Raw genomic sequence first — 15,060 nt, forward strand, 5'->3', positions numbered from 1 at the left:
ACCTCTCTCCCCCCCTTTACGGTTCGTGTGCTGTATTACACTCTTTGCTGAGTCCATCAGGGAGGATGTGGTCATAAGAAGAGTGACAATCCCAGGCAGCGGAGGCACTCAGGTCAAAGCCTCCCTGTACATGGACGACATCGCTGTCTTCGGCTTGGATCCACTGTCAGTTCGCAGACTGATGAGCTTCTGCGACCAGTTTGAACTGGTCATAAAGCCCGAGGAGTTTTGCATGGGTTCTAACCCCTTGGTATACGATGGCGGGAGGTGGTCTTTCCCCATTGAGCCTTTGTAGCAGCTACCCCAAGCTTTAGTGCGTTCTTCAGCATGTGGTCCTGGACCTTGAAATGTGCCAGTCTGCAACACTTGGTCGTGGACAACTCTTTGCACTGAAAGACCAGCAAGTTTCGGGCAGACCAAAGGGCGTCTTTCACTGAATTGATAGTCCTCCAACAGCAGTTGATGTTTATCTCGGTGTGCATCCCTAGGAACAGCCGGTGGAGCACAGACTCCTGTGTTACAGAGCTGCTTGGGATGAACCTCGACAAAAACCACCGCATCTCTCTCCACACCTGCTTTGCAAAGACACATTCCAGAAGGAGGTAGATGATGGTCTCTTCCCCTGAACAGCCACCTCGAGGGCATTGTGCGGAGGCTGTGAGACTCTGGATGTGCAGGAAGGATGTGATGGGGAGGGCTCCTCTCACCATCAGCCAAGCTACAACTTGGTGCTTATTTGAAAGTTCTGGTGATGAGACAGAATGCCAAATGAGTTTGACAGTCTGCTCAGGAAATCATCTATCAGCACCCACCATCTCCTTTTCCCATATGGCCTTGTGGATATTATGTGCCGGCTAGGGCCTGATGGACCTGTGGTCAAAAGTGTCGTTCTGTACGATCTTTTCCATGAAGGACAGCTGGTACGGCACGGTCCAAATGAATGGAGCATTCCGCAGCAACATGGCCGGACCCATCCTTCGCAACACTGGGGTCAGTGTTGACAGAACCTCAACAGTGACATTTGGAGTTTACATACCGGGGGGTCTACGCACAGCTTGATGCAACCACACACAAAGCTGGCCATCAGGATGAGGGCAATGTTGGGTATATTTTTTCTACCCCTTTACCTGGGGCTTTGAACATCGTGTCCCTGCGGACACGGTCCATTTTCGATCTCCAGATAAAGCGGAAGATGGTTTGGGTGACTGCCACAGCGCGGGAGCGGGGTCTGGGCCAGACCTGCGCCACGGACAGCAACAACGTGAGCGCCTCGCACCTGATAACCAGGTTCTTACCCGTAATGAGAGTGAGTGTTGTACTCACATGCCCAATTTCTGCTTCACCATGGTGAAACGCTCCTTCCAGTTTTTGGCACATGCCCCGGCCCCTCCAAACCATACCCCAAACGCCTTCACATACTGTAACCTGACAGTGAAGGGGACAAAGGATCAGTCGGCCCAATCCCCACAGAGCAAGGCCTCACTCTTGCCTTGTTTTACTTTGGCTCCCGAGGCCAGTTCAAACTGGTCGCAGATGCTCATCAGTCTACGAACTGACGGCGGATCCGAGCCGAAGATGGTGACGTTGCCCATGTACAGGGAGGCTTTGACCTGAGTACCTCCACTGTCTGGGATTGTCACCCCTCTTATGCCCACATCCTTCCTGATGGACTCAGCAAAGGGTTCGATACAGCACACGAACCGTAAAGGGGGGAGAGAGGTCAACCCGACGTGATTCCAGATTTGATCGGAAAACTTTCGGATTCCCATCCATTGATTGAGACTGCGCGACTGATGTTTGTGTAGAGCTGTTGGATCCAATTGCAGATTCCCTCCCCAAACCCCATTTTGGAAAGCACGTCCATCATGGAGGTGTGCGATATCCCGTCAAAAGCCTTCTCCTGGTCCTGGGTGATGAGGCCAGTCCTGCACTTCATTAAAGCCAGTGCCCCTTTTTACATTTCTGAACCACTGATTTTGGTTGCGGAAAACACGAGCAGGTTCAATTTGGTCTGCAGTTTTTTTTTGTAGACTGATGAATGCATTGTTATTAAAGTCCTGCCTGCGTTCATTTCAAGCAGTCAATCACTCAAACTGGTCAATGTTAGTTAAGGACAGAGCACTGAGATCTTGTGCTGAATTTTCTCTCTCTTTTACTTCAGAACTGTAAGATCACTGAAGGACTGGAAGGATTTGAAAGTTTAAATTATAGAACGCCAACAAGTTGCATTGATCTAGCGCCTTGAACATGGTAAAACATACCATGCTGATTCACAGGAGCACTATCAAACAAAATTTTAACAGCAAGCGACATAAGGAGATTTGTTTTTATTCTTGCATTCTCGGCTGTGCCAGCATTTATTGTCTGTCCCTAATTGCCCTTGAGAAGGTGGTGGTGAACTGCCTTCTTGAACCACTGCAGTCCATGTGGTGTTGGGACACCCACAATGCTGTTAGGAAGGGAGTTCCAGCATTTTGACCCAGATCCAGAAGTCAGAATTGGAGGAGCTCAGCAATTTTAGAAAGTTGTCGGGTTGGAGGAGGTTACAGAGATAGGACAGGGACATGGGACATGGAAGGATTTGACAACAAGGTTGAGAATTTTAAAAGCCAATGTCGATCAGCAAGCATGGGGTGATGACTGAACAGGACTTGGTGTGAGTTTGGATATGGTCAGTTGAGATAAAAGGAAATAATTTAGTTGAAAGCTACGAGGAAACACCTGGGATACTCTTCAAACAACAGAAGAAGTTGGGGAGGCATCCACTTCAATATAGTTCAAAAGGGTGCATTAAGTTCCAAAGAAAAAAACCTGTCACGCTAAAAATGCAATGCCATAAGCACATTTTTACAGTTAATCCCACAAGTACAGCTGGAAATGTTCCATTTTATACAAGAGCACAGAATGAGACCACCCCAGCAATAGCTTCAACTCTCTGACCATTTGGCTGCAGCGACAACTGAGATTGTGTCAGTGAGTGAAAATTCACGGGGAGACTGCCTTCGGTGAAGCTTAACAAGTTACATACCAACTACTGATACCTTTTGCATTGTTCAATTTTTTTTTAAAGTAACATTTTAAAAAGGACCACAATCCCAACAGATATCTTGCTTAAGGGCTGATCTTTTGCACCTCAATTCACCGTAGGCTGATGAAGCCTGTGATAACTTTCCCATAGCGTCTCCTGATTTGAATCATTCCACTGTAGGCATTTGGCCCTTGGAGGATGATCATCTCCCAATACAAAGAGAAAGAAAACCACAACTGGACCAATCGTCACAGGTCATCAGAACTCTGCTGCTCGTGCCCTTACTCGCATCAATTCCTGTTCACCCCTCACTCCTGTGCTCGCTGACCTACACTGGCTCTCGTTTAACCACTGACTCAACGTTAAAATTGTCATCCTTGTTTTCAAATCCTACCATCGTCGCACCCCTCACTCTCTTTGTAATCTCTTCCAACCCCACAATCCTCCGAGATGTCTCCGCTCAACTAAATCTGGCCTCTTGTGCACCGCTGATTCTCATTGCGCCACTATCAGCTGCCGAGGCCATCAGGTCTTGAAAGCCCTACCTGAACCTCCTCGCCTCTCGACCTCTCTTTCGTCCTTCAAGACGCTCTGCAAAACCTAACTCTTTGACCAAGCTTTTGGCCAAGCTACTATTGTATCACCTTATGTGTCTCAGTGTCATATCTTGTTTTGTAACACACCTGCTTTATTCCGTTAAGGGTACTATGTTAATGTTGTTTTATTCTATCTAAATGGGGCCTATTCACCTGCAATGCAGATACTGGAATAACCCTGCTCCCTGATTGCGGGTTGCTTGCAGGAGAATGAGATCAGGAACACTTATAATTGAGCTCAGGCAACTCTGACCCAAATGCCTCTGGTACTGTCTCTTAAATGGCCTGAATGATCGATGCATTAACAGCAGATAACCTTACAGGCGAGCTTGCAACCATCCATGTTAAACTTTCAGCAACAGCAGAAACCTGAGCTCATTGCTCCTCTCAGGCATGGGGTGTAATGAGTCGAGCTGGAGTCATCCCCAGCTAACTCAGCATGGATGTTTACTCTGGATCATTGTTGGTTGATGCAAGCACTGCATGATATAAGTGACAGAATCAGAGAAGGAAAGCCTAGAAGGGGACCATTCAGCCCATCCAGTCTGTGCTGGCTCTTTTGAGGGGCAATTCAGCTAGTCCCACTGCTCCACTCTTTCCCCATGTAATTTTCAAGTATTTCTCCAATTCCCTTTTGAAGGCTACTGTTAACTCTGTATCCACCACCCCATCAGGCACTGCATTCCAAATCCTGAAGACTCAGAGTATAAAGATGTTTCCCCTCATTCTTTTTTCAATCACTTTAAACGTGCGCCCTCAGCTTATCAACCCTTCAGCCATTGGAAACAGATTCTCTTTATTTAATCTAGCAAAACCCTTCACGAGTGTAAACACCTCTATCAGGTCTCCTCTTAGCCTTCTCCGCTTCAGGGATGTTCAATCACCCGCTTCCATGTCAATCGAGCACACATCCTTTCACAATACGCTAAGCATCAGAATATAATGATCCTCCACTGAGACATTCTCACCAGGGCTTCAAATAGTCCTTTTCTGCATGAAACAACTGAGCGGGCATCACAGGAGAAGGTTTGCTCCATCTGTTGTGTGTTGAGTTCGAAAAGGACAGCTAGCACCTTGCTTGAAATAGCGAGGACAAGAGACCTGCCCAGATCTTCCCATTATGATGCAGCACATGCAAGTCTTCCCTTCGTGTCAAGATAATTCTGCAGCTGATTCACGGACTGAATAACCCGGCAGCAGGAAATGAGCATGAATGGACTTAGGATGAGTGAAAAACTTTATCCTGATCCCCGAGAATATAAACTTTCTTGTGGAATGAAAATGTCTGAAGGCTGCATGCTTTTACTGGAGTGGATTCAGTGACCCTGAGAAAGGATAACATTCCAATGTATTTGGTATTGGACTGAAGTACTTACCTCCAGCACAGATGCTCGATGGCTCAGCTGCCAGAATCTCAATACAAGACTTCTTCAGGATCTAGTCAGCAGGGAGAAAGAAGCAACAATCAGCAACCTTGCAATGCTTTCCAAGCCGAAGCCAGAACTGGGAGGTGCAATTATTTCCAAGCATTAACATGTGCGTATCTAATGACTTACAAGACAAATTGCATACTTTGTTGAAAAAAAAAATGTGAAGTCTCCAGAATGGGAGAATTCCAAAATGTTCAGAGATAGCCTTCGGGAAACGAGAAGCAGCAGAAACTGTTCGTGGTCTAATAACATAATGATAAACTCCGAGCCAGGGCCAGATAGTGGGGAAGTAAGCAATAGGAGCACAGGGACAGGAGTGGTCTATGTCTGTCGACATTCAGTCAGATCATGGCTGATCTTTCTTGCAACCCTCGGTAGCAAATATCTTTTGCTCTCAGATTTCAAGTTATTAATTGAGCTCCCATCCACTGCTTTTCGTGGGAGAGATTCCTTGAACCACCTTATGCCTGAACAAGTATTTCCGAACTGCTCTCCTGAACAGCCTGGCTGTAATCTGAAGATTCTAGCACCTTGTTGGAGACTCCTCCAGCAGCAGAAAAACTCACTTAACCTATCCATATCTCTTTGCAGACATCTTGTGTCCTCCTCACAACTTGCTTTGCTCCCTATCTTTGTGCAGTCCACAAATTTGGCTACAATAGACTCGGTCCCTTCATCCAAGTCATCAATGAAGATTGTGAGTGAGAATGTGGCGGAGGCAGGTTCGAACAAGATTTTCAAAAGGGAATTAGACTGCCATCTAAAAAGGAAGAATGTGCAGGGTTATGGGCAGAAGGCAGGGGGAATGGCATCCGGAGAACTGCTCATTCAGAGAGCCGGTGCAGACACGATGGGCTAAACGGCCTCCTGCTGCACTGTTACAATTCTGTGATTCTCTCGAGCTTCCCAATCAACTCCTTTCAGAATCCGAGAAACTTACATCAAAACACCCCTGAACCTATACGGCAGGGAATACAAGCCTTGTTGATGTAATCTCTCGTCGTAATCTAATGCTGGCTGTATTTATGTTGGCCTCGCAAGGGTTCGTGAACCTGCGTGATGCACAAGGTCTGTGCAACACCAATTCAAAACCGCCACTTTCACAGAGACTGACAGCCAGTGCAATCCGGTGAATAAACAGGTCTTCAGTGTCACACAGGCTGGCACGTTTACATTGGAGTATGTGCCCAGTGCACAAGACCCTCAGGTCAGGACACAGCACTGCAGACACCCCCTATGATAGCTCGTTCTTCACAGACGAAAGATCAGGTAAGATTGCGCACGCTGGCTGGTGGCTGATCAGTCTAATTCTAGATCAGCAGGCCCTTCAGCATTTGGGGCACAGGACTTCTTGACCCTGGGGGAGCCTGAACAGAAGGGGCTTCGTTCTGTTTTTGCCCTATGAGGCTGTTGTGAAAGCAGCATTTGAATGGTTACATCCGGCACCAGTACTTCAGAAAAAACCAGAGGGATCTATAAAATCCTGACGTCATTGCTGCAGAGATGCAACTCGCAGAACACTTGGACATGGTGAGTATCTTTGAAAGGACTCTGGTGAGGGGAATCCCTTCCAGGACAGCCTTCGAGGGAAAAACAAGGGATAAGTGAGTTGTAGCATTGAAAATAACTGCTTCTCTGTTCCAGGCACTGAGCTGTCTTGCTGTCATCACCAAATATTAAGGAAGTATCCTAGTTTGAGACATGAGAAGTACCTGGCTGGAGACCATGCATTCACGGCATGGCGCGGTTCCTTCAGAAAGCAGCCGTTCACATTGTGCATGAACCAAGTTTATTTACCCAACTCAGTATGCCTCGTTGAAATGCTTGGTAACCTCTCGTGGTGGACATTATTGTGTCTTGTATGGTGCAACCTGGCACTAAGTGATGAATAGCTCATATCATATCTTCATAAACCCTGTGATGTTCCTGTTCAACTATGCAGTGGAAAGATGAAGCATAGGGGGTGCTGTATTTGGAGGGGAAAGTATCAACTGCCTGACCGAGGGCCCCCCAGCAAGGAGCAATACTTCCAGGAAGCACTGGTCAGGATATCTAGAGCCTGAGTTTGCCATCTATTACTTTAAATGGGAATGAGATCATGAGTTGCAGTCCTGCGATTTCATTCCCAGCTCTTCCTGTGAGCATCAGTCTGGATGATAAGCCCTCAACTTTACCAATGTTGATGAGGGGCAATGAAACCTGAAGAGACACTGAAGGGACTTTCTCCCCATTGTCATTTCCACACTACGACTGCCTGCTTTTGCTGCCATGGCGCCAGAATTTACTGGAACTGGAAAACTAGCATCGCCTGCTGTTTGTTGGACTTGCCCTCGCATTTCCATCAATGCTACTGGGCAATATATGAAGCAGTGTGAAAGTATGATTTGGCCTTTTTTTGTCTCCAAAGCCACAAGGCTGACGTGTGTGAGAGACATCTGATTTTGTCAAAGTTCTCTGTTGATTAGAAAATGGGGAAGCCGAGATTCCTGCTCCTCATTACTTGCCACTGGACTGGCCTCTGTTGCAAAGTGCACATGCAAGGATGTCAATGACATGATCAGGCTTGCTGTCGCACACTTCCCCCCCCTCCCCTTCACCCCCCCCCCCCCCTACAAACCCCAAGGCATATGCGGAATGACCGTTCAGGCCAAGTGCCAAGAGACAACGAGGGACAGCAAGATCCAAGAGTGCTTTTCCCCGCCCTGTACCACTCAGCATGAGTGCACACAACAACCCGCGATCCGAAAGTTGAAAGCGTACGAGACTGCCCTGGTAACATTATATCGCAGAAACGTTGCTGTTTTCAAAATATCAAATCCGAATTGCAACTTCAACTCAAAGTCTGATCAAACAGAGTACACAGAATAAAACAGAATTTACAACACAGAAGCAGGGAATTCAGTTCAACTCATCTGCACTCGTGTTTAGAATCCACATGAGGCTTCTCCCACCTTACTTCATCTCACCGTAAAGGCATGACCTTCCATTCCTTTCTCTCTCATGTACTTACCCAGTTTTGCCTTACATGCATCTTTACTATTCACCTCAACCACTCCCTGTGATAGTGAGTTCCACATTCTCGCTGACATTTCTCCTATTAGATGTATTCTTTACTATCTTTACATTTGTGACCCCTATGTTTGGACTACCCCACAAATGTAATCAGCTTCTCTAAGTCATGTTTACATACAAAAACACTTTATTGTAAATCTGTCAATTCTCTGTTGTTGCCAGATGGTTAGCTGTGTCGACTGGTGTGTTGTGCTCTAATTGGCTGGATTTTACCAGCCCTCTGGGTATGGGCTGGGAGGCAGGGGGTCTGTGTGGGAAGGTGAGGGGTGGCATCCCCGTTGTCTTTCAGCTGCCATGCCAGTGGCAGGGAAGGTTGTGGGTGGCTGTCCCATCCAGAAGCAAATTGAGCCACTTAAGTGGCCAATTAAGGGTCTCTTCCCACCACTGTTGGCATTTTACTGGTAGTGGTGATGTGGGGGGCCCTATGCTGCATGTGGAGACCGGCAGGTAAACCCTGGTGGGCATGGAGTTGTCGGGAGGCGAGCGGGGTGAGGTGGCCTCCTATTTGGGCACTCTTTGACCCATGGAGGGGCAACCCTGGCAGCAATGACCTCCACTGCAACAACGACGCCGCCTGCCCTCATCAACTCCAGCCACCACCCCCCCTCCCCCTCCCCACAGAACTCACTGGGGCCTGCCTGACCGGCCCGGGAGCATCCAGACCCCATTGTGAGGGTGCCAGCCATGTATTGAGTCCTCTTCTTGCAGGTGCAGTCCCAGCAGTGGCCACCGCTCCCAGTAGTGCTGCTGAGCTGCCGGCCCTCCAATTGGGGTGAGCAGCTGTCCTTGTTCGGGAAGGCTGCCCCGGCACTGCCGCTGTCAAGCCGGCGGCCCCGGGCTCCCGCAGACCATCTAAGAAGGGACACCCATCGCCCCCTCCCACCGCCCCCCCCCCCCCCCGCCCTTGTGCCCTTCGATGGGAACCCCGCTGCGATTATCGAGCCAACTGTTGCAGTGCTGTGTGTGTCACTACACCAAAGAGTGCTCAGTACTGTGAGGGCACCTCGTTTGACGACTTTTCTGGTGCTGTCACTTGTCACATACCAGGAATGCCAAATCTGCAACTGTGGGTATGAGCAGCCAGTAAAGAGAGCCACTGACTATCTGTTCATGAGCTGAGAGGTGTCCGATGAAGAGGGACTGTGGCAGTATATGGCGGGACCTGCAGGTTGTGGAACATCAAGTGCATATCCAAGTGATTTTTTTAAATGCAATGAGGGTTTCTGCCCCTTTCAGACCTCCATCGCCCTCTGGGTGAAAAAGTTTCTCCTCAACTCCCCTCGGACCCCTCTACCAATTACTTTCAATCTATGCCCCCTGGTTACTGACCTCTTCTGTTAAGGGAAATATCTCCTTGTTATCTCGGCCCCTCATAATTTTTTTACATCTCAGTGAGGTCTCCTCTCAGCCTCCTCGGTTCCAAATAAAAAACAATCCCAGCCTATCCAATCTTTGCTCACAGCTAATATTTCCCAGTCCTGGCAATATCCTCATCAATTTCGACACCCTCTTTAGTATGATCACAGCCTTCCTGTGATGCGATGACCAAACCTGGACTCAGTGCTCTAGCTGTGGCCTAACTGGTGTTTTATGCAGTTCGAGCACAATCTCCCTGTCTCAGCTAATAAGGGCAAGGAGGAAATGACTTAGAGGTGGACTTGCTGTCATATTCTTGGATTTCAGCACAGAGAGGGATCAGTTACGACCTCTGAAAATAAAATCTGAAACATGAACAGAAAATACTGAGAACAGTCAGCAGGTCAAGTTGCATCCGTGAAGAGAGTAAGAAGTTAATATTTCAGCTGCAGGTGTTAACTTGTATCTTCTCCCTACAGATGCTGTCTAACGAACTGTTCTCTTTCTGTTTCAGATTTCCACCATCTGCATGATTTTGCTTTTTATCTAAATGAAGAAAATGTCGGTGTTTTTGAAGATGCATTTTGTTTTATTGATCCCCATCTACTAAGTTTAACCCCAGCACTGCACAGCTCAGTAACAACACAGTAACCAAAGTGCACAATTCAATCTACGCAATCGTGTCAATGAATCAAGAAATAAACAAGCTTCTAAGAACTTGATCCACGTAGTTGGGTGGGCCTGGTTAATGGAGGCAGATGTTCATTATGGGCTGGGTTTGAAATGTCTTTTCGATATTCAACTGTTATCCTTGCCTTTTAAACTTCCTATCCTTCCACCTGTGGCTCAGTGGCGAGCACTTTCTCAACTCAGTCAGTAGACTGTGCGTTCCAATCTCACTCCAGAGAACTGAACGCAAAAATCTGGGCTGACACTCCAGTGCAGAACTGAGGGAGTGCTGGATTGTTGGAGGTGCTGTCCTGCGGATGAGATGTTAAAGCAAGACCCTGGCTCTCCCTGAGGTGAACGTACAAGATCACGTGTTACCACTTTGAAGAAGAGCAGGGGAGTTCTCCCTGGTGTCCTGGCCAATATTTATCCATCAATCTATATCACTGAAATAGATGATCTGGTCATTAGCATACTGCTGTTTGTGGGAACTTGCTGTGCACAAATTCTGCTGCATTTCCTACCTTACAACAATGACTACACTTCAAAAGTATTTCATTGACTGTAAAGTGCTTTTGGAGCATCCTAAGGTCTTAAAAGGCACGATATAAATGTGAGTATTATTTTTTTATCAACTTCTGCCCTGCTCAAAGGCAGAAGGTGTTCCCGTAGCAGAGTGATGTGGTTGGGAAGTTGAATGGTTTTCCACTTTATCTATCCATTGTCAGCATCCCCAGTAGCTTCAAGTTGCTATATGGCATTACGGGTAAAGCTCCCTCAATCGTCCCCCAACAAAGGGGCTTAACCCTTTTCCCCGTTGGAAATCACACCAATGCACCAACCCTCAGCATGGTTTGACTGAGTAAAGTCGAAGAGCAGACCTCTGCTGTGAATTTCTGCCCAGTTGGGATTAGGTTGCCTGGCTCATTTTATATTTGAGGTTCTTGAAATTGTCAGATAAAAAGACTTTCAACCAATCAGTCTGGACTGGCTGAAAGCCCAAACTTGACAGTGAAAGTATCATGTTGTCACACACTGTTCCTCCTGTCATGCTAGGCCCTCAGTCTGCCAAGAATGAGGCACATTAATTTTGTCATGAACATTGATTTTTAACTGTTGTTGGAGCGAGGAAATGATTTGTTAAACAGATCAGCCGTGGCTGGAAAAAAACAATCACATACTACCAGACAGTGAAGGTGAGGAAGTGCATTCCAGGGCCTACGAAGGAGGATACAATACACAAGGGCCAGGACTGGTTAGACCAGCTGGTCACATGACTAACTGGCTGTTCCAGGGTTTTCTTTTGAATTAGCCACAGAGAGTTTGAACTCAGAACGTCTGTTTGCTCCTGGATTGAGAAGATCTCTCCTGTCTGCTCCCATCTCTCTCTCACAAGCCTCCGAATCCACTGAAGACACATGAATCCGAAGAGAGAAAAGTCTCCTGCAACGAACAGGGTTTAGGAAGAATACTGGGCCCCAATGAAAAGCAAGATTTACCCAAGGACTCTACAGTGAGCTCGAAGAACCGTAACAAAAGCTCTTCAGATATTGTCTCAAACTTTTCCATTTTATTTTTCTTCTGCTGTTTTCTGTCTCTAATTACATGTGTGTATCGCGTATGCATGCTAGCATGGCGTGGGTCCTGTATCCATAGGCGTCAACCGAATTAGAGTTGAAGTTTTAGTTTAATAAATTTCACCTTTTCTTCTTTAAACCTAAGAAAACCTGTTTGTGCTGGTCTCTTTGCCTTATAATTGGAAAGCGGTGAACAAGGATTCTCCAAGGGGGAGCTAAAAACAGTGTGTTTAAAATTAAACCCTGTTACAGTCAGACCAGGTGAAGGCCGAAAGGGACCCCTAGACACCTTTCTCACCTGGTCGTAACATTCCCATTACTCCTTTCTCTGAGCAATTTAAGCCAGGAAGAGAAGCACAATGGGATTGGAAAGAAAGATACAGATGAATGACTTCAATGTGAATTTCTGGAAGGCCAAATTGAGGGTGAACTTTGCAGCAGTGCTTGTACCTGGGACCACACAGATTGCTTCAGGCTGGCACTCATTGTATGCGGCTAACTTCAGCCAAACCTCAAAGAAGCTTTCATCTCCCTGTGTGTTTCTGCAAAGACTGTCCCAGCCCTCTAATGGGAAGGGGTCTGACTGAACGTTACAGCTTAAGATGACATTCTGATGACCACAGGATTCTTTGTGTGACTGAAAAGATTGGACTGAGCCTTCCTGAATTTGTGTTTAAGAGTCTTCTTGTAAAGTGGCTTTGTTGTTTGGGATTTCTGCACAGTCTGCGACTGAACTGCAGAGATCAGAAAAATCTCTGATTCACTTCCTCCTCAGTGCTGTTAAGTGAGTTCTACTGGGGAAATGGGGCACCCAGTGTCCTTGGAGTAGATGTAACAAAATTAGCCAATGTTCCCTTTGCACCGATTCCTGCCATTAATTATAAATGCCAGGTGATGAGAGGATCAGGCTTTGGTTGTGATGGTTCCCACAGTTGAATAGCTTGGTGATGCACGGTGAGCGTGCTCTCGTGTTTTGGTGCAGTAATGAAGGGTTATAGTTCCTGCTGGAACTGTACCCCAGTGCCATTCAGACCCTCCAAGACCAGGGTCATTCAGATCCCGGAGCACAGAGTGACCAGGGTCGCTCAGATCTCAGCCTCCGGATGACCATCATTCATTTCCATGACGCCGAGGTTTGTCTGCATCTCGTATGTAACCGGGTTGGCAGTCACACAGGTTCTGCGAATCATAATTTGGAGCCCCTTTGAACTGCTTCCCATAAAGTTTCGCTTCCCAGGGCACTGAAATGTGCAAGCTCATTGTCTTCCATGCGATCCCGCATTTGAAATCCAAAGGATTCAGCAACAGAACAAAGAGCAAGACACCGCCAAACCCATTACATGTCGGCAGGAATCGTGGGACCCGACAAATGTGCCCAAATGCAAGGAGTGTGAGAAAGTTATCCCCACTCCCAAACAGCCTGGAGCTCACCATGCGTACAATGAATCTGTGCACCGTTACATCCTCCGAAAGTACAGTGACAAGACCATCTTTGATCTTCTTCTTCATCTTTGGCCTCCTTGTCTCGAGAGGCAATGACAATGGGTAAAGCACAAATTCTTTTAAAAATACATTTCCTCCATTCCATCATGTTTCCAAATGGAGTCCAAGATTTTCAGCTGCATTATCCTCCACTGAAGGCCTTTCAAGTGTTGGCCATTCATTCGGGGTGATTTTAGAATTCTTGTGACAGTCCAGTGCAATGTCAAAATCGACCCCTTTGAGTAAAGACATTCTTCCTGTCGTCTGTCCTGAATTTACCTTTCATTAGTTTCATGAGTTTCAGCTCCCGCCCTCATTCCAGTGTCCTGCTTAGCACCTTGTGTTTACTTTCACAGCAACTTCACAAAAAGAACAGCTGGATTCGTTTGTTCGCTTCAGGGAAAAATAACACATCCTGGCCGGGGAAGATGTGTTTTTTTTTCAAATTGTTGCCCTGTTCTGATCAGCATAATCCGTGTCATGGACAAATTAGGAAAAAGTACTGCAGAGCCGAAAGCCTGATCTGGTAATGTGATCGCTGCACGTTTCGTCTCAGCCTGATATTTTTGAAAATCTGATAGTGTGTGTTTGTTTCATTGCTGCTCCCTGCTTCACCGTCCCCTGCCTGCTTCTGCGGGGCAATGCAGTTCTGTCAGTATGAAATGAGATTTCGGCGCCCCTTCTGTACCTCAGCCCTGCTCAGTTATCGAAACGTCAATCCCTGGATCCCAAGCCCTGACAGTTTACTGCTTTCAGCTTCTGCTGCAAACTGGCTCAGCTCGGGCTCAGTGCCGAGCAATTTAATTGGAAGCAGCTGCAAGCAAATATCTGCCCTCAGCCTCGGGCTGTCAATCAACACAATTCGTAGCCACGTCAGGCATTACTTACCGAGTTAATGATGCCGTGGAGAGCCTCGAAGCCATCGTTTACCGGGAAAACATGGTCCTTACTGTCTGCAATCCGTGCCAGCTGCAGGGAAGGGAAAAGAAGGGAATGTCGGGTTGTGGGGGGGAGGAGGTGGGGGAAATGAAAAAAATCTTTTAATATTTAACAGAGAAAAAATGTATCTTATAGCAACAAGTTGTCACTTTTGGAGGGGCACAGATTTTTCAGTCTGTTATTATCGACAAAAGTTGGACTCAATTTAACATTAATCCTTCTCAGTGAAAACAGTAAAACTTTGACTGCTTTGTATAATATATAACTACGTTCGAAAGGGAGAAAATGAATGAGTTCCAAGTCCCACAATGCTGCCTGCTGCTGGAATTTTTTTTTGTTGCATTTATCCAGATGAGCAGTATTAGTACTGCAAAGGGGAAAGTGTCTTCAAAGCTAGTCTCAAGGGTTCCCCAGCTTCAGGAATCCGATACAGAGTAACATTCTCTCCAGTCTTCTCCTTGAGTTTGTGTTTTGACTCCAAACTGACATGTGCCCCTCTCTCTTCACTTCTCTCAACCACTGGAAGATTAAATCAGGGACAGCTCGGCGTTCTGAGCTCGTACCCACCAGAAATGAGGCTGACACCATCAGGTAAGACATTTTACAGATGCTGAGAGCCTGCGGTGACCTACAAAGTCTCTCTTCCTCCAGATCTCTCTATTTCCTGTGCAGTGATGGCTTGAATTACTCCCTGGGGAAATATGACAAGAGTTGGCTCAGAGCCTTGAGAGGAAGGAGCAGGACAGAATATTGGGGCTCTTGTGTTCAGGCCCCAGCACCCATCTACACTCGTGCCTCGTACACAGCATGGGGCCTGCATGCCGTTCAAGTGTTGTCGACCGGCAAGTCCTCTGATTTAATGGGAGGTGGAATTTCTCACCTCCTTCCAACACTAACACCAGGTCTCGCCA

General features: G+C 47.0%; 1 protein-coding gene across 2 annotated transcripts in view; it reads right to left on the reverse strand.

Annotated features, from left to right (window-relative positions):
* Positions 1-15,060, reverse strand: part of LOC137357243 (anthrax toxin receptor 1-like) — a 164,306-nt gene that overhangs the window by 103,979 nt on the left and 45,267 nt on the right. For both annotated transcript variants that reach the window (XM_068023429.1, XM_068023428.1), the window contains exons 8-9: positions 14,099-14,179; positions 5,001-5,061 (exon numbers count right to left, since the gene is read on the reverse strand). In XM_068023429.1, coding sequence (XP_067879530.1) covers positions 5,001-5,061; positions 14,099-14,179 — 142 coding nt within the window. The remainder of the gene's footprint in view (positions 1-5,000; positions 5,062-14,098; positions 14,180-15,060) is intronic.

This window comes from Heterodontus francisci, chromosome 47 (genome assembly GCF_036365525.1).
Source record: "Heterodontus francisci isolate sHetFra1 chromosome 47, sHetFra1.hap1, whole genome shotgun sequence".
Lineage (NCBI taxonomy): Eukaryota > Metazoa > Chordata > Chondrichthyes > Heterodontiformes > Heterodontidae > Heterodontus > Heterodontus francisci.